Here is a 22,742-nt window from a genome sequence, read left to right as displayed (position 1 = left end):
TCCTAAACATCCCATACGTGAGGTAAATATTTAATATATGAATTCGACAACATTTTATTTTTATCCATCCATACATTTAAAAATTTTTGACTTTTCTTCCGGTACGTTTTATGGGGGTTAAAACAAATGCTAATTTGAACATTTCTTCAAATAACGTCTGAACATAAAACAGCAAAACAGTGTAGCACCCCTCAAATCTGTACAATGGTACAGTCCAAATCTGCCCCTTTTGGCTGCGGTTTAAGTGGTTCCATCTACACACGCTATGGTTAGGGGTGTACAGTTCTGATCATCTTAGTGTATGTATTTATCTCACATTTTAAAAAATAATTTAAAAAAACAATGTGTTTTATCTTCATCCGGAGCAAGCTCTGACGAAAAATATGATACTCATCTCCGATATGTGACGCCCGGTGAGTTTCTACTAGTTTATGTCAAGTTAAATAGTTGGCGCACTTGTTGCTCTCTTGCGCTCAATTGGGAGCGTTACTGACCGTTACGGTTTAATCGAAACGGTTTGATGCATCGCATACTATTACTTCTTTTATCGCGTGTCAAATTATGATTAATATAAAACAAAGCATTGTTGCTGTTAGAAGTCTTTACGGTCTGCCAGATTGTTTTTGTTGAAATCTTTAAGCTCCGCATTGGATTTTGATTCACTGCACATAATTTAGCTGTCTAATGTTTTGAAAGGTGCACCCTTTTTTTTTTTTTTTTTAATCCCTTTTCCGAGACGTGCGTGTGTGTTTTGGTCAGTTCAGTTCAGAGTTGACGTCCCAAAAAAAAAAAAAAACCTGGACTGTGCAGTGGGGTTGTTTTTTCCAGCAGTGGGGATTATAACAGTCTTGGAAGGGTATTAAATAAATCTGCAGATGGCAATTGGCACATGTGAAGTCAGCTTTGATCCTGATCATCAACTAGCGGGGGATGTCTCAAACTGTAAACTTACTTCAGATGTTCACAGTCATATGCATTTATCATGTATCCAAGCGAAATTTTTATTTTGCTTTATTGACTACATTTAAATTTATTTTTTAAATGTCTTTATTGTAGGTTGATAGAGGATCTCCCATTTAGTGTTTTCCTATTTTATTAGGGGATCCACATCTTTTGTAGACCCCCTGTAAGACCTCCTGCATCCTTTTTCAGGGGATAAAGTGGGTGTTTTCCCACTCGAGGAATGTTTAGAGCTTCCAAACAACCCTTTCAGCTCTTTTCTTCCTTTCTTTTGCAGCATTCAAATTTGCATCTTGTAAAAGTAATGCTGTCTAATTTCTGACCAAACCCAAACTAGGAAATATTAAATACTGTATTATTATCAAATGCCAGTCTATCCATGAGCACTTGGGTGGGAAAACTTAGCATAGATGCCAAAGAAACAAACACAACATGGATCTGAATTGATATTGGTGACGATAAAGATGGAGGCAAAATAATCGCAGGGTTCAGATCAGTCAGTATGGAATTCCACTTGCAGTGTTTTGTTTTTTTTGTCCCGACTCCCAACCCAATTTATGCAATTTCCTGAGGTGGAAAGAGCCTTTAGTTTAAAGTAATCTGAGATCTTAGAGAACTAATACTGCTCATTATTAAAATAAACGTCCTACCCCCCACCCTGTGATTCTCCTGTTAACCATGAATGTAGACTGATTGTGTTTTTTATTGTTTTCCTCTCACTGAATAATTTCACAGCATTTCAAATGAAAACCTCTGTGTCGCCTGATCATGAACTTCAGATTTAATTGTTTGACTTGTCCCGGTGAGCGAGTCAGATTTTCATGTTACTGGAAGTTCAGGTTTTTGGACGTCTGTTTGTCCTGACACCATGATGTCAGTGAGAATCTGTCTGAACATGTCCATAAGTCAAATTTGACAACACGATGTTCATACCTCCAAGTATAGAACTGTTGCTGTAATTACGTATCTTTTTTTTAATCCTTACTTGCAAGAAGTAGTGGCTCCAGTTTCAAATGAGCTGTTCTGAATTGTTTTTTATTTCCCCTCTTGACTGTTTATTGTCAGGAGCAGGTTTTAAAGGGATCAGCGTCAGCGTACGGCCGTAATTAAACTGATTAATTCATCCTAAGACTTTAATCAGATGAGCCTTGTACCAGTTGGGGCTTGAGGGGGTTAGCATGGAGGGCCAAACCTCAGGTGAGGCTCCATGGCAAACATCCTAATTGTGTACTAGAACCACTGAAAAAGTACTCTACAGCCAATCTGGCATTTTAATATTAGTAGTAGTCACATTTAGCAGAAAAGTTAAGAAAATTTTATTAAGAATTAGTAATTTGAGTTTATCAAGTGTAAAAATGAGTTAACCACAATGTAATGGGCAATCATTAAAACATGATAAGAAATGAACAGTATGTATAATTTTGTGGCCAGCAGTGTGTTTTTTCCTCTTCTCTGGATCTTTCCTGACTAAGGCCTCTGTTCATTCTGGGGAAATAAAATCTCAAAGGCAAACCCAGTTAATCCCCAGATGCTCACTGAACTCAATTAATCAGATGCACTGAATTCTCAGTATGCTTAAGTCTTGTATGATTTCATGTTTGTATGATAGAAGTTTGTTGTAAAAAAATTTTCAAGCAAGCAAATTGCAAATACTATTTTGTTACTCTTTATTATTTTATTCTCAGGCACCATTGTAACCGCACCACTAGAGCAAATATTACATATCGCAATAGCTTTATTTTGCCTCCATCTGTCATGAGCTCAGTTTTAAGACTATTTTCAGGATGAACGTTTTTTTCCAGTGATGATGCACTTATTAGTCATCTGATTAATTGGATCAATAACTACATGTGCCTTCTGTTGGATATGCTTGAGTGAGTGATGTTGAAGTATTCTTTTTTGTCGAGATAATCGTCTTGATGGATCACATACTGATTTTCCTCTGGCTCTCTGGACACAAAATCAATAAAATAACAGAATATCAAAATAACAGAAGACTTTTACTGACATGTCTTGGCCACATAATCTGCCGTACAATTTGTTTTTCTTTTCTGGCGATCATCTCTTATTTGCCATCTCTTTTAAGATCTGACATGGATGAAGTGTCGTGGATCAGCCAAGAGCTTTAAACACGGATAGAGTTGTGATTGTCACAAGGTGCCAAAATGACCTCCTCTGTAAAGCAGCAGAGAAACATTTGTGTTCTTCTCCCCAACAAAAACCAGCTGGAGATCTCTATTGGGGTGAGTTTGCATCTTAGTTATAATTTTCTGCCTCTCAAAATGGTTCTTTTGCCCCCTAAAATGGTGGCAGCATGGTAAACAAAGTTCTCTGTGGTTCTCTGTGGTTCTCTGTGTGCTCCAGCCAAAGGCCACGGGGCAAGACGTTTTCAATGAGGCGGCAGAGTGTCTTGGCATCAAAGAGATGCACTTGTTTGGCCTCACAGTGGTGCGAGGTAAGTCCACTCACTCTTCATTGATTCCTTTAACCACAAAAATCCTTCCATCTTGTGTGATATTGCTTAACTTTTGTTTTGCTGTTTTTAATCACTAAATAAGTACAAATAAACGCAACTAACTGGTGAATATATGGTTAATGCCACTGAGCTCATGTCGATTTTCTCACAAATTTCCCAGAAAGCTTTAGCGCGTCTTTCGCATCTCCATGAGTAAATGTTGTACTGAGTGGCCTCTGAGCCATACCATCATTCTTTCTTGCTTGCTCAAATGCATTGAGATATCTTGGAAATCTTGTGTGGCACACCTCTATAACAAGCAGCCTTTTGTTTTTTTGTGGTGTTGGTTCAGCGATCACTTGGGTCGGGATTCCTGCAATATTAACTTCATTAAGCCTGGAATGCACCCTTGCATTCCTCCCCTTCATGGACGGCAGGGAGGGATTGATGAGCAGGGTGGGAGTCTGGGGGGGAAATGGGGCAGAATAGAGGAGGCGGAGTGGTCGTCTAATGACTCAACTCGAACTCAAGATCTTGAGCCGTGAATGAGTCAGTGGTCCCGAAACTCCTATGAATTGATGGATGTTGACAAGAACAAGTTGTGAAACAGCTCGCTGAACATTATTCAGCTATGCAACAAAAGAGATAAGGTTGACACAAAAAAAAAAAAATGCCCATGTCTTGACTCATAGGACCAAGCAGAGACTGATACCTTCTTTTCAAATTCTGGACTGATTCAGAATTCAAACAACTATCTGCTGCTAAAACGGTAGTAATTGGTAGAAGCTAGATAGCTGCCTCCCTCGCTAACTAAAGCATAAGGCCTCTTTTCTGTCTTTCACCCTAATTAAGCCCATTGTTGGACACATTTTCTGCCTGGTTGCATTATTGTTTTGTTTGCCCGCTAACTGTCCGCTTGTTTCCTGGTTGTCTTTCTTTTGCCTAGACAACGAGCACATATTTTTAGACATGGAGGAGAAGTTGACCAAGTACCTACCCAAAGAATGGAAGCAAGAGTCCGGAAAGGTGAGGAAGCATATGAAAGTTTACCAAACACAGAACATACAACAAAGCATCAACTTTGAGACTGATTCCATTTCATTGGCTTACACCCATAGGGTTTTGAGAAGAGAGCCTTTCCTCTTGTGCTGTGCATCAAAGTCCAGTACTATGTTGAGAATGGCAGACTTATTAGGTATGTACTTTCTTTCATGCATTATTATTATTGCTGTACACCATCCATCTTTGTCCTCCCTACTGACACCTCGTGAAAGCCTCTCATCATGTTTTCCATTTCTTTGTGTTCTGTACCAGCGAACGCAAGGCACGCCATCTCTACTACTCTGACTTGCGCGAGCGGGTGTTGCGCTCCGAATGCCGTCAGCTGGAGGAGGTGTACTTCCAGCTAGCAGGTTACGCCATGCAGGCTGACCTCGGGGACCACCAACTGCCCAAGGGGGGGGAAGAGTGTGTCCCTTACTTCGAACCCAAGGAGTACTTTCCTCCATGGGTATATACGCACACAAGCGTTTTATTTCAAATTCCATTTTTGGTTTGAATTCATCGGACTTTTTAATAGTCAAGTTGGCGAAAGACGTACATTCAGATGATTGTCTAAAATTAGAAATGCCAGTCAAAATGCTTGCTGAGGAGTTATTGCCTTCATGATAAGTGGTGAAGCATACCCGATTTTTGCTATCAACACACCGTGAGAGTTCCCATAATCCGCTCTCTCATACATTGGAACAAAAACAAAAAGCTTGCATTAATACTGAGAATTTTATGCTAATTTAATATTATCTATAATTCCTTCCTTCTATTCCTCTAGATAATAGCCAAGCGGGGACTGAACTATCTCCTCTGCCATGGCCCCAAAGTGCACCAGGACCTGTGGGGCATGTCGTCACGTGATGCCGTCCTCCACTTCATCAGAGAGTCATGTCGACTTGAGGACGTCCCAGTCACATTTTACAGGCTGCAAAAGGTCACGAGTCAAGGGCAAACTTTTTTTAGCTGTTCCCAGCCACCTTTGAGTGTTTAAAAACCACATAAGATGGATGTTTAGCCAGACTCTCAATCTTATCTGTTCTGCTCAAAATCTTGACTGACATCTCATTATTCATGTGTCCAGGACAAGAAGGAAGAGAGGGGAACGGCAGTACTCGGCCTGACCCTGAGAGGAATGCAGGTTTATCAGGTACGTGCATGTGCTCGTACAAATGGGTGGGTAGTCCGCTGCTTGTACATGACGCGCAAACCAGAAGATTTGAGTTTACTCACAGATGCCCTCTTTGGATCCGTGGCCCGTTAAAGCCTTAGCAGATGTGTAAGGAATGTGTGGGTTGCCACCAGCAACGGCGCATCAGCAGATACGAGGCGTCTGCCAAATGCGTCACTTGTTTGATGTGTCCATCAGAGACCATCTGGGGGGGATTAGGGTGTTGGGGTCTGAAAGGTCCGACGGACCGTGAGATACTACAAAACACTCTGAGCCTTCCCATGTGTAAGAGGCCTAAACCAAATACACAAGCAATCTTCATCTTTTAAAATCAGAGAGAAGGCTCTGTTTTCTAATTTTGCTTGTTAGTAGGATTATCCAAAAATTACCACACAAACTTTGTTGGACACAGTCTAAGGAATATATTCTTATTTATATATTTATATCTCTTTTTTGCCAACATTGAGAGAAGGCATATGTACCTACTCATGAATTAGGATTTCTTAGCCATTTGATGGGTGTCTGCCCTCAGTTTAGTGGTGCGATAGTTACTATACGTGTATAACAGAATCTTCAACGATTGTTGTGTTGTGTCTCTAGGAGGCGAACAACATCAGACACCTGCTGTATGACTTCCCCTGGTCCAATGTGGGACGACTCACCTTCTTGGTAATCATTTCTATTCTCGTGTTGTGTTTGAGATTGTGTAGTTGGCGAGACTCTGTGTTTTTTCTCTGCTCAGGGAAAGAAATTTGAGATTCAGCCAGATGGCTTACCATCAGCCAGGAAGCTCGTTTACTACACTGGGTCGTCTTTCCGCTCGCGACACCTTCTCTTGCACCTGAGCCGCAGCCATCGCATTTACCTCAGCCTCCAGCCTGCCCTCAAGCACCTCCGCCAGTTAGAGGAGAATGAAGGTACAAGAAGCACAATTTTCTTTAGCAACTACTAGCATTGCTTTGTTTATGACCGGATTTGTTTTTGTTTACTGTATAAGAAAAAAAGCGTTACAGGGAGTCCTACATCAGCGATGATCTGGATTTGGACCCACCGGGCAGCGAGAGCAGCCCGGGTTTGTCCCGCATTTCCACCGGCAGCTCGGGCATAGAAGCTGACACTCGCCAACACAGCATCTCCACCGAAATGACCTCCATGGAGGAGGAAGCGGAACAGAAGGCAGAGAAATCTTCGTACTCCGCAGCCAGCCAAGTCAGCTCCTCCACGTCTGGCCTGGGCAGCGGCAGGAAAGCTCACACAGAAGATGAGGAGTGGAAAGAGCAAGGTAAGAAATTCACGCACAACCCAGGTGCCTTCAATTCAATGAAAATGTTGGAATTTTTTATTTTTCAAGGATTAAGAATGATGGGGCAAAATACTTGAATTTCACAAGCACTGGCTTTGTAGAAATGCTTTTGTAAAAGGGTTGGAATGTGCAATCAAAAACAGAAAATTAAATTAACTTTGGAAGTTGTGCCTGCATACATTGAGGAAATTGTCTCAATTCCTTTAGCCTTTGGAAAAAGATCCATCTGGAGGTGAAATATGTCATTTGGCTGCCATGCTTAATTTTTGTACTCCAGAAATGAAGGCGGATGTCAGACAGGAAGTTGTCGCGGATTATCCAGATGAGATGTTCCAGATGGCTAATCTTCTCGATGAGCTGTCCGTAGATTGCACACTCTTCTCTGAGACAAAATCGGCAGGTGAGAATATCTATGATGTAAGTGCAATCAGTAATGCAGGTTATATATATATTTTTTTACTTATCTGTAATGCGTATTGTATTACATGTTTGCTACAGAGAACAAAGTGTGCCTCCCAGAACATCTCCTAATAGGAGATAAAAATAGTATCCAGGTATGTTTTTTATTTATTTATTGCTGCCAAGTGTTTTTTGTTGTTTTTTTTTACCGAAAAATTGATCATGTTAGTCTTTAATTTTTTTCCCGTATTTTCTTATGCTACTTATTTAGGTAGTGGAAACTAGATCGTATGCTTCCGTGGACCGGCACAGCCAAAGTCTTGACGATGTCAGTTTGTTCGCACCTCAGTCACCACTAGGGACCACACTGCCGGCCGATTCTTCACACAGCTACACCTTCGGCCTCTCTGAGAACTCAGCGGATGCAAAGACACCCGTGGCTCACGACTATTACCCTTTTTTACATTGCCAAGCCAAACCTTCCTTCTACGGCCACAGGTCTACCAATTGCCTGTCACTGGACCTGTTAGAAGACGAATACTTCCTGGAGTTCATTCTGTGAATTGGTTGTTTACGGAATCTTATTTTATTTTAGTATTTGGCCCAGGTGACAACAGTGGACAGCTCATTTCTCATGTATGTTTATTTTAGTCCTATTACTCTGTGGATGCCACAGTTTTTTTATTCAGAAAAAATCTTTGTGATATATTTATTGATTTTTCTATGTTTTGTACATATTGCTTGCAAATGCATTTCAGCTTCTACATACAAAAAAACCCCTAAGCATTTTGTCCTTTGTGCCGGCAATCTCCTGAGAGGTTGACGTTAAGGGCAAAATAAGTTTATGTTGTGATCTTTTGGTTATTCATCAAATGGAATCTCCATTGGTATTTGTTCACTTGGGCACTATCGGAACATTTGGAATGTGCTTGTTTTATGCTGAAAATATTCAAAAGTCACAGTGCCAACGATAATGCTTCTCTAACATTTTACACTCAGTTTTTCTCCAGTGTGCTTGGTCATCCTTCCAACTATTCTGCCCCAGCAAATGTAGCATGTAGTGTGGGAGGAAAAAAAACTTCTTGACGGCTTGTAAACCATTCATTCATTCCAAAGTCTCCACATGGTCTTCTATTGCTTTCACTTTTTCAACAGCAATGTTTGCAAATCACAATCTATTTCAGTAACAGTGACATTTATAATGAATCTGCAGTATTTTTGTATTATATAACCTTCAAACAAAGAGCCTCTCTGTCAAGTTATTCTTTTGCACAGAGATTTTTTTTCACTGTTTTGTAAATGCTAATTAAAATGCAAAAGAAGCCAGCATGAGCTCACTGGAAAGGAATGCTAGTGCTCAAACGCTAAACTCTATTCCGATAAGGTATGACCAACATGCGGGTTATTCCCAGGGCAATTGGTGTTTTTTTTATAAAGGCAAAAATAAATTTTACTTTCTGAAATCTTTTGTGTAAAATAGTAATTCTAATGCAGAGTATATATAAAGTATGCACAACCCTGGTTCTGCAATAATTTAATTCAAAACATTAGAAATTATTTTATGCCTTTGGATTTTCCCCTGACACTGTCTTAACCGTTCTTAGTTATCACTCCACCCTCCTGGACTACTTTGGGCATGTGAATGCAATAATAGTGGGAGAAGTTTGCCTGGGAGCTTTTCTTTCAGACGGTCTTCCTGGCAAATAACCCCCACCAGAACTTTCATGACAAGCTTGTGTTATTGAGTGTCTACAGTGTAGCTTCTACACTGGTAATTGGTTTGCCCAAGTTCTTTCAAACACATTACTAAGGCAGATAGATATACTATCTACTCACAAAATCTTTCAAAATATTTTCAGTGAAATATTTAGATGAAAATAAAATGCACTAACTAAACTTGCCCCTATCCAACACTGAGATACAGTCTAACCCTTTTGTTTTTTTGTTAAATTGGTAAATAACAGCAAGTTGTGCAAGAAGTACTGAAAAATGTAATAGTTGCACATTAAAGGATTAAGGTCAATTAAGTTGGGTTGCTGCATCAATAGGTTCATTCTGAAAAATTTACCCAACAAATTGTGGGTGGTGTGTGTCTAAAGAAAGATGAAATTTTGGTCTACTTTACAATCTTCAGACAATTGTGGAAGCTACACTTGCACGTTGCAATATTGAATCTAATTCAAAAACTGTTTACTGTAACAGCAATATTGCAGTGTAGACAAAAATTGCATGCGTTACAAAAGAAAAAAATGAAAAGAGAGTTTCCTAATCAATAAATTTTTTGCTATGTTTTAGAATATTATTGTGGCTATTGTTGGTTCTGTTTGTGGAAAAATATAAGTGCGTGTTGTGTTATTGCGCTTCAGCTGGGAAGCTGGCAATGTCTCGCGAGACTTAAGTGGTGACGTTTACGGAAGTTTACAAATAGCAAGCGTATAAACGTGCAGCGAGGAAAGCCGGTTGGTGAAGTCTACTAGACTTGTCAGTACTTTTTTGCCTTTGTGGGGTTATCTACCATGAATTCTATTTTGATCAACGCAATCTTGTCGACTTCTCCTCACTACGATCGTCTGTTTGACTCCCTGTGCTGGCCAGTTGACGTGTGGCCGGAGACGGAGCGCGTTGAGGCGCTGACAGCTTTCATAGAAGGACTCGAGCACATTATTGTTCAATCAGAAACCACGAAAACACAATGCATTCAAGATAAAACAAAGTCTATCATTTGGACGCGTTGCTTGCCTCACCTCTCCAGGATATCAACCGAAACAGACTGTGTGCGATTTAGGGAGAGTACGGCAGCTGTCTGCAGACTTGCGGCCATTTGTGCCCGGTTATGTGACCCGGTTGAGGCGGGTCGATTCGCTCTGGTCATCCTGCCATCGCTTCGCCTGTCAAAGGAGGACCGACCCGGCGTGGAGAAACTCAGTGTGGAGGTTGCCAGTGAAGCCCTAGCTGTCATCCTTCCTTGTTTAAGAGGAGACGAGCAGCTAATGTTGAGCATTTTGTCATGCGTCTTGTCGAGCATTAGAACGATTCCAGACGGATTGCTCTCCCGGGTCACTGTTCGGCTTTTGTTAGCTGTGCTGGGCAATTGCAATGATGCAATGCACGGCAGCATCCTCAACAAGACTTTGAGCGAGCTGTGCACTTGGCACGCATCGGAGCGCACACCTCCCGTAACTGAACGAACGCTCCTATGTTTGACCTCCCTTTCGGACCACCTGCTGGCACCTACTGAGCCAGACCCTAGGTCCTGTCTCCGCTTTTGGTGCGTGGTTCAGGACGGACTTATCCACAGAGACAGCGTGTCCCGTAAGAGGGCACTGTACCTGCTCAAAAGATGTGTGGCATCGTCACAGGATCAGGGAGTGGACTGTCCTTCACAACAAGGTAAAATGCTCACAGATATGGAAAGCCATTTATCTGATATTCAACTCAGTCTTCAAATGGTTTCAATTCATAATAGGCCAAAAGTGGCATGAGTCCACTGAGATGTTTTACTATAGACTTTAAATTGGTATAGGAGATTTTGAATAAATGCTTGTGTGCTTTTTAATAGGCATGGATCAAGAGAATTGTTTACTAATGTAAAGGTTGCATTTTGCTGGTCTTGTAATAAATCTTAGATGGTTTCAGGTATATTCAAGAGTTGTGTGGACTACTTTCTTTCGTAATTGTTATTGAAGGGAATGGTGACGAGATCTTGTTCAAATGGACAGCCAAAAGCAGCGCGATGCTCAGAGAGTTCTGGGAGGATTATGTGCTGGTGATGGAGACGTTGGAGGAAAATCAGGTCCAAAATGCATTCTGATGATGATTATTTAATTCAAGGGTCACTACCACTCGAATGGGACTGCTAACATAAAGATGTTTCTTCTTCATGCAGGTCCATGTGGTCCGCCCAGTGCTGAATAGAATAGACTCTCTTATCCAAACGACAGCAAATGAAGGTATTGTTTGGCTCTTACAATTATCGTATGCTTCCAATTAGTAAAACTATGATGCCACATAAATTGTGTATTCACTAATATACTGTCTTGCATTTGTAGGTGAGGACCTCTTCCACCCATCATGGCTGCTGTGTGTGTACCAGCGAATGTTTCACAGTGAGAATAAAACCTTAATGCGAGCCGGAGTGTGTCACCTGCTTGAACTTAAAGTTCTCCAACAGCCGTCTTTTGCCTCAGCTTTTTCTCAGGTGAACGTCTATCCAGGTCTCCTCAATTGACCTATGATAACTGCTTCATTAAACTGGTCTAACTTGCTCCCCAGTTTGTCGTTGGGCCTTTTATGGACGTTCTGTCAGAAATGTCGCTCTTCTGCAGGTGAGATTCTAAAACCGTGTATGTTTGAATTACTTTACATTGGTTTATCATGTTCAGATCAAATTATTTGTTGTATATTTCTCCAGGGCTGGTGGCCAGCGTGTTGGAGACTGCCCAGAACTGGCAGTTAAACTTCAAATCTTCCTGCAGAACTTCTTCAGCAGCCTACCAAAAGATGACAGAGGTACAAACTTTTTACTGATAAACTTTTTCTTAGCTTAAAAAAAAAGGCAGTTTCCAGTTAAAATTGTGTGTGCTTTTCAGGCCGCGTCTTGCTGCAGATGATCCAGCAACTTGGATCCAAGCATTGGTGCGCCGTTCCCCTCCTCTTCATCTCTCAGGCCCTTTCCAAACTTGCTCCAAACCCAATATTGGCTGTCGATGGGCTCACTGCTCTAAGGTCTGTGCCACGTTATGAAGGAAAATAGTACTTTCATGATTGAAGTGTATGTTAATTGCATGCTTGCTCTGCCACACACAGGGAGGTGCTACGCTGTACCATGATCACACATCAAGTCCTCCTGAGAGGCGCTGCTCAGTGCTTCTTGTTGAAGAGCGCCCTCTGTCTTATAAATGTGGTAAGCAACGCATATTTGGAACAATTCTCATGTGAGTGAGCAAGTCAAGTTCAGCTTGAGTCACATGGATGTTTTTGGAATGTGAGAGGACCCTGCAGTATTTAGAGAAACCCCACTCAAGCATAGGGAAAGCACGATACAAGATTCCACAAAGTCCCAAGATGAGATTTCTTGATGTTCAGTCTAAAGGTTTCTTTCATAGGAACTAAATTGCACTGTAACATTTCTGAGGTGTCACGGATGTAGCCCTGAGTTTATTCACATACTTTCAGAGCACAGTGACCCTCGACGACATATTTACCTTTCTGGGCAATTTCCGGGCAGATGAGTCTCTGTGTGGGGGCACCGCACTTTGGGATGAGGTAAGTTGTATTGTTTTTGTTTTTTGTTGTTGTTCAGTTTATTTATCAAACATGTTGCCTCCGCCATTTGTGTCTTTTGGAGGTGTGTGTCTGGCTCTCAAGCAATGAGGGCCATTTTAAGATAATGCCAAGAGATGGAGATGGTACTGCCTCAAGCAAGGAAACCATAAAAGCTTATGTTCAATTCAAAATACACCAGTTTCTAAGTGTTCCAGCATGCACTGGTAAGGTTGGAAGAAAGCACATTTTTTAAAGTCTTTATTTATTTAAGGTTTAATCTTCAATATACTTTGCAGGTCAGACACAAAGGTTGCCTGACCCCAAAGAGGCAGACAAGTTGGCCAGGTCCATTCTGCTGTGCACTGACATTGAGAGGAAACATCCTGGAGCAAAGATTGGTGACACCCTCCAGGCATTATTGTCTCCTCTGGTGGACACTCTAAACCGGGTCGGACCCAACATCTACATGGCCCTGAAAAAGAGTGACAAGAGTTTGCAACTTGTTCTCCGATTGCTCCAGCTCAGAGAAACACCAAAAGCTCACTGTTTGTATTTTAATAGAGATACATAAAGATATGGCTCTTGAAATATAGATGCAAATAAAAGCTGATGAGTGACTTATATTTCATATCATATTTCTTATCATTTTCTCCAGTAGATGAAATGGCAGCTGCTTTGGAGGGGCTCATTTTTCAGTGTGCGGATTCTATCCAGGAGTTTATCATGAGACGTCTGTGCGGGGAACTGCTGGAGGTAAATAAATCTCCCCACACAACCTACAGTAAAGATTTAGTAATGTATATGATGGATTGTGTTTGTTTTGTTTTGTGCAGCTGTGCGACATGGAGCGGGCAGAACTGTATTTATGTGTCTTGAAGCAACTGTCCATGCACACTTCTACAATTCAACCATCTTGCTTTCCTAGACTCATCAAGTACTCTCTCAGCATCTTGCAAGAACCAACCCAGCAGGTTGGAAGCAAATTCTTATTGCTAGCGTTGAACTTATTCAGATAATCATTCATTCTTCTTTTGGTAGAGCCCCTCAGTGGCGAGCCAGGTGGCACAAGCGGTTGCTATGGCATCTCTTGCCATGGTATGCCGGCTAATTGAGAAGCAAGCGATTGGCCCAGACACTTTTTCTCTTCTAAAGCAACTGAATGAGCATTTCTACAAGCCAGCGCTGTCTCCTTGGCGAAGTCACTCAGCTCTGGGACGCTTCAATGAGAGGCTCCTGAAACCTCACACAGCAGATAGTTTGAGGTCAGTGACTAAGATTCTGAAAATGCCATTGAATACACTTGCCTGTCATATTAAAGTGCCACCGCCATTCTTTCTCAGTAATGAAGGTGGGAAAGGCCCTCTCCTGCAGGACTGGGGTCGCACGGCTGCCCACTTCATGCGGGACCAGTGGGTTTGCCTGAGTTTCCTCACAAGAACACTTAGAGATTCTGAGCTCCTCAGAAACACAAAGACTGCCGTTGCCGCTCTGAGATGCTGCGTGGACGCTTTAGCGCTGCTGCCCAGCGACCTTGTTCTACCTGTGTTCGCCTTCATGGAGACTGTGTTGCCACAAGTGAGTCTCTGCATATTTAAGTGTAGACAAAAAGGTGGTGTCTCGTCTCAAAGCGCGATGCTGTGATCTCAGTTAGTGACTAAGGACGAGGCCCTCTGCGTGGAAGCCGTGAGTCGGACTTGGGAGCTGGTGCATGGGCTCAGCAATAACGCCCATGACTTCTGGCCTGCCCTCAAAGGCTTCATCTCAGTGGCTTTCCACCAAACACTGCTGCTGCTCAGGAACAGTCAGGCCCCAGTCCTGACAGCAACCATGAAACAGGTAATCAGCATGACTACATTGTGTATTGTCGACTGATTCGCTTAGTAATATTGATGTTTTTCTATAGATTGCTGCTGAGATCATGGAGCTGTCTGAATCTAAGAATGGTGTTTTTAGTGTGCTGCTGCAACACTGTTGTCACACATGGTTGCCTGCTAGCGAACGAAGCAGCGATCAAGAAAACGGCATTTTCTCCAGTGTTTTCGATCATATCAACATCGTAGCTGAGGGTTGCATTTATGGCCCGGTGTTCAGGAGAGATCAGCGGTACTAATGACAGTGTATCAATACTTGGTTGCTTTTTTTTTTTTTTTTAGCACTTCATTTACTGTTTTTCTTCCATAGTCTTGTTCAAGATGTCCAGGCATACGTGGAGCAACTTGGTGTGGCGTGCGCCACCAACACTGTGGTCGCCAGGTGAGCTGCTGCCTTTTGATTTTCCAACGTTGCCTCGAGAGGTCTCGCTCCATATCACAGTGAAAAGTGTTTGTCTTTCAGTGACAACAGAGACGACCAGCTACCTCGCATGTGCACCCTGGCTTTCCTCAGTCGGCTGGATGCTTCTAACGGTCTGCATGAAAAACTGATGGAGCAACTTGCTGTCACTCTCTTAGAAAAGGTCATATACGGTTCATCTTGCAAAAATACAACAATACGTTATTGTTGCCCAGTTAATCTGAATTTTATTTGCAACCATTTGAAAGTCACTCAAATAAACACTTTCTGTCCTGTCTTCTGTCAAACTTTCTTTTCAGGACAAGAATGTGTCAAAATCACTGCGTATCTCCAGCAACTCTCTACACCACCGTGTGAAAAATAGAGTATGGCAAACACTGCTAATGATGCTGCCCAAATTGAAAGAGGTAAATCACTGACACCTCAATCATTATACTTGCAATCAGGCAATGAATAACATCTCATCGGTTTTGTGAATCTACACAGGAGTTTGTGGCCTCTATATTGAGCAGTATCTTTGAGGCTGGCTTTTGTAGTAACCAGGCCTCAGTCAAGTACCTCATTGAGTGGACGATGATTCTGATCCTTGTCCGTTATCCACAACAAATAGGTGACTTTTGGGCCTGCTTCAATATGGTGAGTTTACACATTTTTTACACTTACCTCTTTATTTGACCAAAAATCCCACTATTTGCAGTGAGTGGTGACAACCAGTGATTTATGATTTTTAATCCCATTTAACAATGGTAATCTAAATTACAATGTGATGTAAAATAACATTAATGTCTGTGCTTTTGGTGCAGCATCATGAAGGAACCAAGACTGGCATCTGCACCTTTCTGGCAGTCCTAGTGCATTTTGAAATCATCCTCCCCACCCTTAACAATCCAGTGAGACATCGTCAAAATTTCCCTTTAATCATTTCTCTGTTATTGTAATACTTCTTTTCCTTTGTATTTAAGGATATGCATTTGGCAAAAGCACTGGACATCACTCTTCAGTGGTGTTTCCACCACAACTTTAGTGTGCGTCTCTATGCCCTGCTGGCTTTGAAACGGGTTTGGCACCTGGTAGAGGTCAGAGGCGAGGGGACACTTGATGGTTTGAGGGGGCTGTCCACTGTGGTCAAGGCCTGTCTGCACCAGACTGAGGCCCTAAAGAACACTGGGTGGGAATGCGACACTACAGTAGCTACAAAAGCATCAATATAGCATACTGAAAACATGTCTTGCTATTTGTTTTAGGAATTCCAACAAGAACTGGACCAGGATTCAACAGCACTTTTTCTTTGGTGCCTTTCATCCAATCAGGGATTACAGCATTGAGGTAACTTTACAGTACATGAAAAATGGTGTGATAGTAATTATGTATGTAAACGAACATACTTAATTGTTTCTTTTTTTCCCCCCCATAGACGATATTCTACACTTTCCCGAGTCTTTCAGGGTTGGCCGATGATGAGTGGATTCCCCTCTGGAAGTTGGAGAAGCTGTCTTGCGTATTTCAGACACCTCCTTTAAGGAATCCCACTCCTGACCTGAGCCGGCTCCAGCCTGGAGACTGGATTCAGCAGGATAAAAGTACAGTCAGGGATGCAATTGAATCTAATCTGATGTTTTTTGGTGGAAAGGTCATGATTTTGTGTCTCCCAGATGAGGAGGACAAGGAGGAGCGCTGGGCAGAAGTCCAGAAGAAAATAACCCCCTGGTGTTTGGACATCCAGGGCCAGGACTTGGATCTTCAGCTGGTTCCGCAGCAAAGAGCAGCTCGCCTCGGCAAACAGCATGGCGCCCTACTGGTGGTGGCCTCACTCATTGACAAACCCACGAACCTTGGAGGTCATTACACTGTGTTGCTAAGGCAATGCAACTTTATGCATAGTGTTCAGCTGTGAAAGTAACACCACCAAAATGCTTGTTTGTGTTGCTGTAGGTCTGTGCAGGACCTGTGAGATCTTTGGTTCCAGTGCGTTGGTGCTGGACAACCTCCGCCACATCACAGATAAACACTTTCAGTCCCTCAGTGTCTCATCAGAACTTTGGCTTCCTCTCCTGGAGGTGTCGTGCATCACATTTAGTTCCACATTCTACTCCATCGCACTCACCCTCAATTTATAAACTGCATTTGTTTGCTCATTAGGTAAAGCCGTCGGAGCTGGCAGAATTTCTCCAAATGAAGAAAAGTGATGGCTACTGCATTGTTGGTGTGGAGCAGACGTCCAATAGTCAGAGCCTTCAGGACTACCAATTTCCTGAGAAGACTCTGCTACTTCTGGGGTAGGACTCATGACAACTCCATCTAAAGCGCAGTTTCAGATTGGTAGAAGAAGAATCTTCAATTATCCAAACTGGTTTGAGACAGGACCATTTGTGCAACAAAACGTAGGACGTTTGTTATATCTACAAAGCTTTGTGTAGCAATACCGGATTATGCCATTTGATTTAAGTTGCTAATGAGCACAACACAATCCAATTTTACTGTTAAAACTGAACTCGCCTTGTCAAACTATGTTTTTCTGACCATTCCATCGATCTCCTTTACACTCTCCTCTCGGGTTTTACGTGGATAAATCTACGAGCCAAGCGAGGTAATTTAATTTTCACTCACCCATTCAGCCTTTTTCCTCTGTGGGCCCTTCACTCTCGGTGCTTCTGTCAGAACATGCTGCTCTGTAATTGGCTCTCCCTCAGGATAACAGAGCAGAAAATGTTGACTGCAGCAGGGACCTTCATGTACTTATTATGTTGTTTAGAGCATGAGGGATCAGATGGATGCACATTGTCTTCTCAGTCAAGTAATTGCAGCTTCACACCACTTGACATAACTTCAATCCTGCAGTTGTGGAAGAAGCAGTACAATGTCTCTTTAGCCATTTTGTTTTATCGCAGCCTTCTTTTAATCGGAGCAATCTTTTCACCCAATTGCACTCAGGATAAATAGAGATCATTAAGTTGGCAGTTCCTGCTGTGTTGTGCCCTCTGTAGACTCATTGAAGGCTCCCCTCATTACTCCTTTACATTCACCCGGTGCAACTTACTGTAGGTTAAGTAAACCTGCACAATCCTGAGTTTCCGCTATACGGTACAATACAATAATAGTCAGCTTTGATGCGTAATGTAATCTCACTAAAGCACTTCATTACATAAGACCGCCTGCTTGCTTTGATGGCTGCATCCTGGCATATCCAATCAGTGTCTCTTACCATGATCACTTTACTGATTGTCAGCACTTTCAGAAAATTTATTAACTTAGCAACCGACGGCTCATTTATCAAATGAACAGGCAGTACCGGAAGGCATCATCATATCGAATGAAAACTACAAGTGTTGCCATGTTGTTTCTGTCATCGTAGCAACGAACGAGAAGGCATCCCCGCCAACTTGCTTCAGCTGTTGGACGTGTGCGTGGAGATCCCTCAACAAGGTGTCATCCGTTCACTCAACGTGCACGTAAGCGCTGCCCTGCTGATCTGGGAGTACACTCGCCAACGCCTTGTCAGCACCTCCAGTCAAGACAAGTCAACACATGGCTGAAGAACGGAGCCTGACAACATATCCGGTCTTAACAACGGAGGTGTTTTCTTGCTATCAGTCACCACATGAAGCGTTTAAATGCAAACAAAAGTGCAAACACATCATATTGATTCTTCATCATATCAATTTCTTCATGGTCTTTTCACATTTCTGGTACCTTAGTAGGTCATGAAATGGAGATCAACACTTATTCCATCCAAGTATTCCACTGAGCATTGTGCAGAAATATTGATACTACCTACTCCCAGTGCAGCAGAGGAAGAACAGCAATTCAACATTTTTACTGTTATTTGTTGCGGCAATTCCTTTTTGACTCATGGGGACTACAAAAAAACAATGGATAAAACATGCTGCATTCAAAAAAATATTCATCGATAACTTGATATTTTTATGTTGAATGTTGCCACTGGGTAAACTCAGAAACATTGTGATTCAAAGCTATCGTTATTATTTTCTTGTTTCTTTTACTTTGCGCATTTATCCGCCTTGCAGTTATTAATTTGAGATTTTGAATCCGGGCTCCATCCATTCTTTATAAAGTTGGTACGCTCTCCTGTATTTAGAAATGGTTTTATTATGATAAACATTTTTATTGTAATAAACAATTTTATATTATAAATGCTGTATATGTATTTTATGACTGTTTGAATAAGTGTGCCCAAAACGTTTGGGTGTAGCTGAAGTGATGCAACCTGTCTTTCTCTCCCCTTCAATGTGAGGAAGAAGGATGGAGGCGGTTCAACTTGTCACCTGACGCTGGTCCAGAGCAATTGCGAACCATATCAAGTCGGGTTTACTATTGTGACTGACTATATTTGTCATTCTCCACAGTGCATTCAATCAAGGCTGCAAATGGGTGTCCTGGAAAGCAGCGGGTCAGTTCCGAGCTCTTTGCGAGCGGCGGCCGTCAACACAAGCCAAAAGGGTGATTCAGGGGACAACGTGCCCACACGGATAGAGTCGCTGCTGATGGTGCTTGTGGTAGTTATGTGTCTGGGCTCGGTGACAGGTAACACACATTTCTGGGAGTATCTATTCTTTTGTTTCAAGTGTAAAAAAAATGCAATACGTACAACCAAAATTATAATAGTAAATTTGTCTAACTTTGAATTGTCATGGGGAAATAATACATATTTGGCCTGCTCCTCTCAGTGAATGAATAGACATTGTGTACTTGGTTAATAAACATGAAAACATTTTTGCTAAATAGCTGGTGAGGACATCTTTCATCTCAATAAGCTTTTTGCCTACATCTCGATTTTTAATTGATCAATATGCTAACCCTTCCAAAGATAACATTTATTCATTATGGCGTACCCTACTGATGCGGTTAGTTTTTATTTATTTTTTTGTATACTCATAACAAGGAAAGAGATCCTTCTCAACATCACTACGATCTGCAGCCACAATACCCTTAAATGATACTTCTGCAATATTATCAGACAGTTGGAGGTACAAATTTATATTTTTAAGCCTGGAATTTATTTTTCTTACACATGCAATGGAAATCCTCTTTATGTTATGCCTGAACTATTTCCAAACGAGACTATCACGTTTTGAGTTGCAAAAAATTACAGAGCAAAAGCATCCTAACACATGGGTCAGAGTCAGTCTGAAAATTCTGGTATTGACAATGACAATAATGTGCTTGTCCAACCACTGTGATGTTGTTTTCCGTGTATAGGTAACCTTCTTGTCATTATCCTCGTGGCAGCTACTAAGACTCTCCACCAGGTGACATCAGTGTTGATCATGAACTTGGCCATCAGTGACCTCCTGGTGGGCCTCGGTGTCATGCCCTTTGTTGCTTTGTCCATCGTGAAGCCTGGATGGGGCGAGTGTTTTGTGAGCAAATTCTTCTTAACTCCCAACCTTCTTGTGATTTCATTCATTCATTTTTTTTTCCTTTAACAGAACCTGTGTTTATTTGTGGCCTACACCTCCTCTGTCTACTGCACAGTGTCTGTTCTAACACTGGCTGCCATCGCTTTAGACCGCTACCACTCCATCATGGACTGCCTACGTTACAGCTCCCGCTGCACCCTGGGGCGGACGTGCTCGGTGGTCTTGTGGATCTGGCTGCAGGCCATGGCAACCAGTTGCCCCCCACTGCTGGGCTGGAGTTCTATGGCCTATGTAGCTCCCGTGTACAGCTGTGCAGTAGACTGGGCCAGCAGTCCCAGCTACACAGCCACCATGACCAGCCTTTCCTACCTCATTCCCGCCATCATTATCCTGGTCTGCTACGTGAACATCGCCAAGGTGGCCCGCAAACACGCCAAGAGGATTCACAGCTTGCAGGACTCGCTTCAACGCAGTAGAGTTCCAAACTGCATGTTGCTTCCCTCTTTGCACATTCCCTCCACACTGGTCTATCATCTAAGTGGACAGTGTATCTCTAGTGTTGTGTCTGTTCATCCAACTTCCTCCAGGGGAGTCTTCTCCACGTTGTCACCTCCCCTGCAGGACCCCCAGCAGCATCATCAAGGAGTTGGTCGCCTCATTCTGGTCATTTTAACCTTCTTCCTGTGCTGGACCCCTTACATTGGTGTGGTTCTCGTTCAGGCCACCGAAGCAGCAATGTCTGGTGAGACCTCCCTGGTGCCCCCCTCCGCTCTGACCGTTTCCTCTTTTCTGGTGCTGCTCAACTCTGATTTCAACCCTCTGCTGTACGCTCTGCTCAGCAAGCGTTTCCGGGCAGCTCTGCATGGGCTGAGGCAGAAGCTGAGAGCTGGAATGGGAAGTATCGTCAGTTTAGGAGGGGAGTTTGACCCCTGCAGGCTCACTAGTCCCCTTCCAGGGCCAAAGTCTAGACCGGACACCCCCCGCTATTGCTCTCCAGTTTTCACCATCAGCACTGACTACAAGCATCAGTCCAGTGAGAATGTAGGCAAAATGTGTCTCCAAGAAGAGAGCACCACACCCTGCTCCACTTGGCAAGACCCTCATAGTGGCAGGAAGGTGGATTTCCTGCAAGTACCCTGTAGGACGCAAGAGGGCGGCAGACTACCATTTTCTGCTTTGACTGTGGCACCAAGGGCCACTTTTGTCTATGGCCAGATTACAGTGAAAGTAGAGCATGCCTCATCAGACATACATAAAAAAAAAATGACAACAAAATTGGAGTCAATTAGTTGATAATTAATTCAATTGTTATCTGCTGATTATAAGCAAGACGTTTTGGACAACTATCTGCTTCCGGGAGCTGTTTTGGGGATGGCCTTTTCTGATCCAGCTGCTCTTAGGTCCAATATTTATGGCCTCTGATGAAGGGACAACAATTGCCATAGACTGCCCGCTAAATCTTCTACGTAGTCTTTCAAGTGTGAAAGCAGAGGTCTTCAGCGTCTTACTGAAATGCTTTTTCTTAAAATAGTTCCAAAAGCTTCATATTGGCAAGAAGAAACCAAACCTGGACAATAGATGGATTGAAAAGTAATCTTTTTATGAAGTATATGTGAATATACTTGAAGACCCAGCCCCCACCACCGAATCAAATAAACCCATTATTAAATAATCACACCTCCCATACTCCTTTCTCAAATGTGATAATCATACAGTATGTTGCATCTCGGTGTATAAAATCCTCATTCCTTACAAAGGTTTACATTTATGTCAATAGCAATAATTCCAGAGGAATACAATATTCTTATTTATTGTCATTGAGAATGACAATGGGAAACAGTGCTCCTGTATGCTGTGGTGAAAACAGAGAAGGCAGTGAAGTGGACTTGATAACTTTGTGATGTCCCCATCGGCCTGCCCTGTCTCAACAGCAGCCACATGAAAAAAATGATGAAAGGTATGTTATGAAATGTCAAAAAAAAAATGCAGATGAGTACTTGTGTGCAGAAGTCTGTAAAAAGAAGATTGCACATAGTGATGTTTATACATTCACAACAAGGCAGTTTCCAGCTCTTCATTCAAGGTTCATCTCCACTGGTAACTTGCCTCAAGTATCATAAATACAGTCAAACAAAAAGATCTTGTGTCTCCGAGCTACACTCACCAGTCACAGCATGAGGTACACAACATTGAAACAGATCCAATGCAAAAGCTGTCTTCAGTTAAACAAATTCCTCAAATTGTCACTTCCCTGCTAATAAAAATAACAACATTAATACATTTAACCCTAATGATACGTTTAAACAATTCAATCAAACGCATTGCTGAAGATTTTCTATACGTCTTTGGTAATGTCAACCTTTGCTGCAACTCCTGATTGGATCTAATTTTATTGTGCTTTGTGTACTTCATGAAGTGTCCAGTGAGTGGGAAATTTAAAAACTTACCAACTGTTTATAAAAATGGGAGGGT

At 42.2% G+C, this 22,742-nt stretch overlaps 3 protein-coding genes across 5 annotated transcripts; all 3 read left to right on the top strand.

Annotated features, from left to right (window-relative positions):
- Positions 1-244: 244 nt before the first annotated feature.
- zgc:172136 (uncharacterized protein LOC566376 homolog) lies at positions 245-8,578 on the top strand. Of its 2 annotated transcripts, none has more exons than XM_061285350.1 (14): positions 245-413; positions 3,047-3,203; positions 3,325-3,415; positions 4,362-4,441; positions 4,534-4,610; positions 4,730-4,925; positions 5,244-5,399; positions 5,547-5,612; positions 6,234-6,302; positions 6,376-6,550; positions 6,631-6,915; positions 7,214-7,336; positions 7,435-7,490; positions 7,607-8,578. In XM_061285350.1, exons 2-14 carry the CDS (start codon positions 3,126-3,128, stop codon positions 7,895-7,897), a joined length of 1,743 nt encoding a protein of 580 aa, XP_061141334.1. In that variant the 5' UTR covers positions 245-413; positions 3,047-3,125; the 3' UTR covers positions 7,898-8,578. The 2 variants fall into 2 exon arrangements, with proteins under 2 accessions (XP_061141334.1, XP_061141335.1); XM_061285351.1 differs by having other exon boundaries at positions 7,214-7,353; positions 7,607-7,747.
- A 1,157-nt stretch (positions 8,579-9,735) lies between these two features.
- Positions 9,736-19,044, top strand: tarbp1 (TAR (HIV-1) RNA binding protein 1). Of its 2 annotated transcripts, none has more exons than XM_061285308.1 (29): positions 9,736-10,725; positions 11,022-11,128; positions 11,222-11,285; positions 11,385-11,533; positions 11,608-11,660; positions 11,747-11,844; positions 11,925-12,060; positions 12,142-12,238; positions 12,511-12,600; positions 12,683-12,824; positions 12,897-13,145; positions 13,259-13,353; positions 13,434-13,571; positions 13,639-13,862; positions 13,941-14,175; positions 14,248-14,436; positions 14,504-14,703; positions 14,782-14,853; positions 14,935-15,055; positions 15,192-15,299; positions 15,379-15,528; positions 15,696-15,782; positions 15,855-16,060; positions 16,137-16,218; positions 16,307-16,472; positions 16,545-16,730; positions 16,825-16,949; positions 17,032-17,168; positions 18,245-19,044. In XM_061285308.1, the coding sequence occupies exons 1-29, from the start codon at positions 9,852-9,854 to the stop codon at positions 18,423-18,425; spliced, it is 4,761 nt and encodes a 1,586-aa protein (XP_061141292.1). In that variant the 5' UTR covers positions 9,736-9,851; the 3' UTR covers positions 18,426-19,044. The 2 variants fall into 2 exon arrangements, with proteins under 2 accessions (XP_061141292.1, XP_061141291.1); XM_061285307.1 differs by having other exon boundaries at positions 9,737-10,725; positions 13,256-13,353.
- Positions 19,045-19,180: 136 nt separating this feature from the next.
- Positions 19,181-22,120, top strand: LOC133158265 (5-hydroxytryptamine receptor 1D). The gene is made up of 3 exons (XM_061285353.1): positions 19,181-19,434; positions 20,110-20,270; positions 20,340-22,120. Exons 1-3 carry the CDS (start codon positions 19,278-19,280, stop codon positions 21,561-21,563), a joined length of 1,542 nt encoding a protein of 513 aa, XP_061141337.1. The 5' UTR covers positions 19,181-19,277; the 3' UTR covers positions 21,564-22,120.
- The last annotated feature ends 622 nt before the right edge of the window (positions 22,121-22,742 follow it).

Source organism: Syngnathus typhle, linkage group LG8 (assembly GCF_033458585.1).
Source record: "Syngnathus typhle isolate RoL2023-S1 ecotype Sweden linkage group LG8, RoL_Styp_1.0, whole genome shotgun sequence".
NCBI classification, from domain to species: Eukaryota; Metazoa; Chordata; class Actinopteri; order Syngnathiformes; family Syngnathidae; genus Syngnathus; species Syngnathus typhle.
Note: the sequence above shows the minus strand (reverse complement) of the source record. Positions and strands in the feature narration are given on the sequence as shown.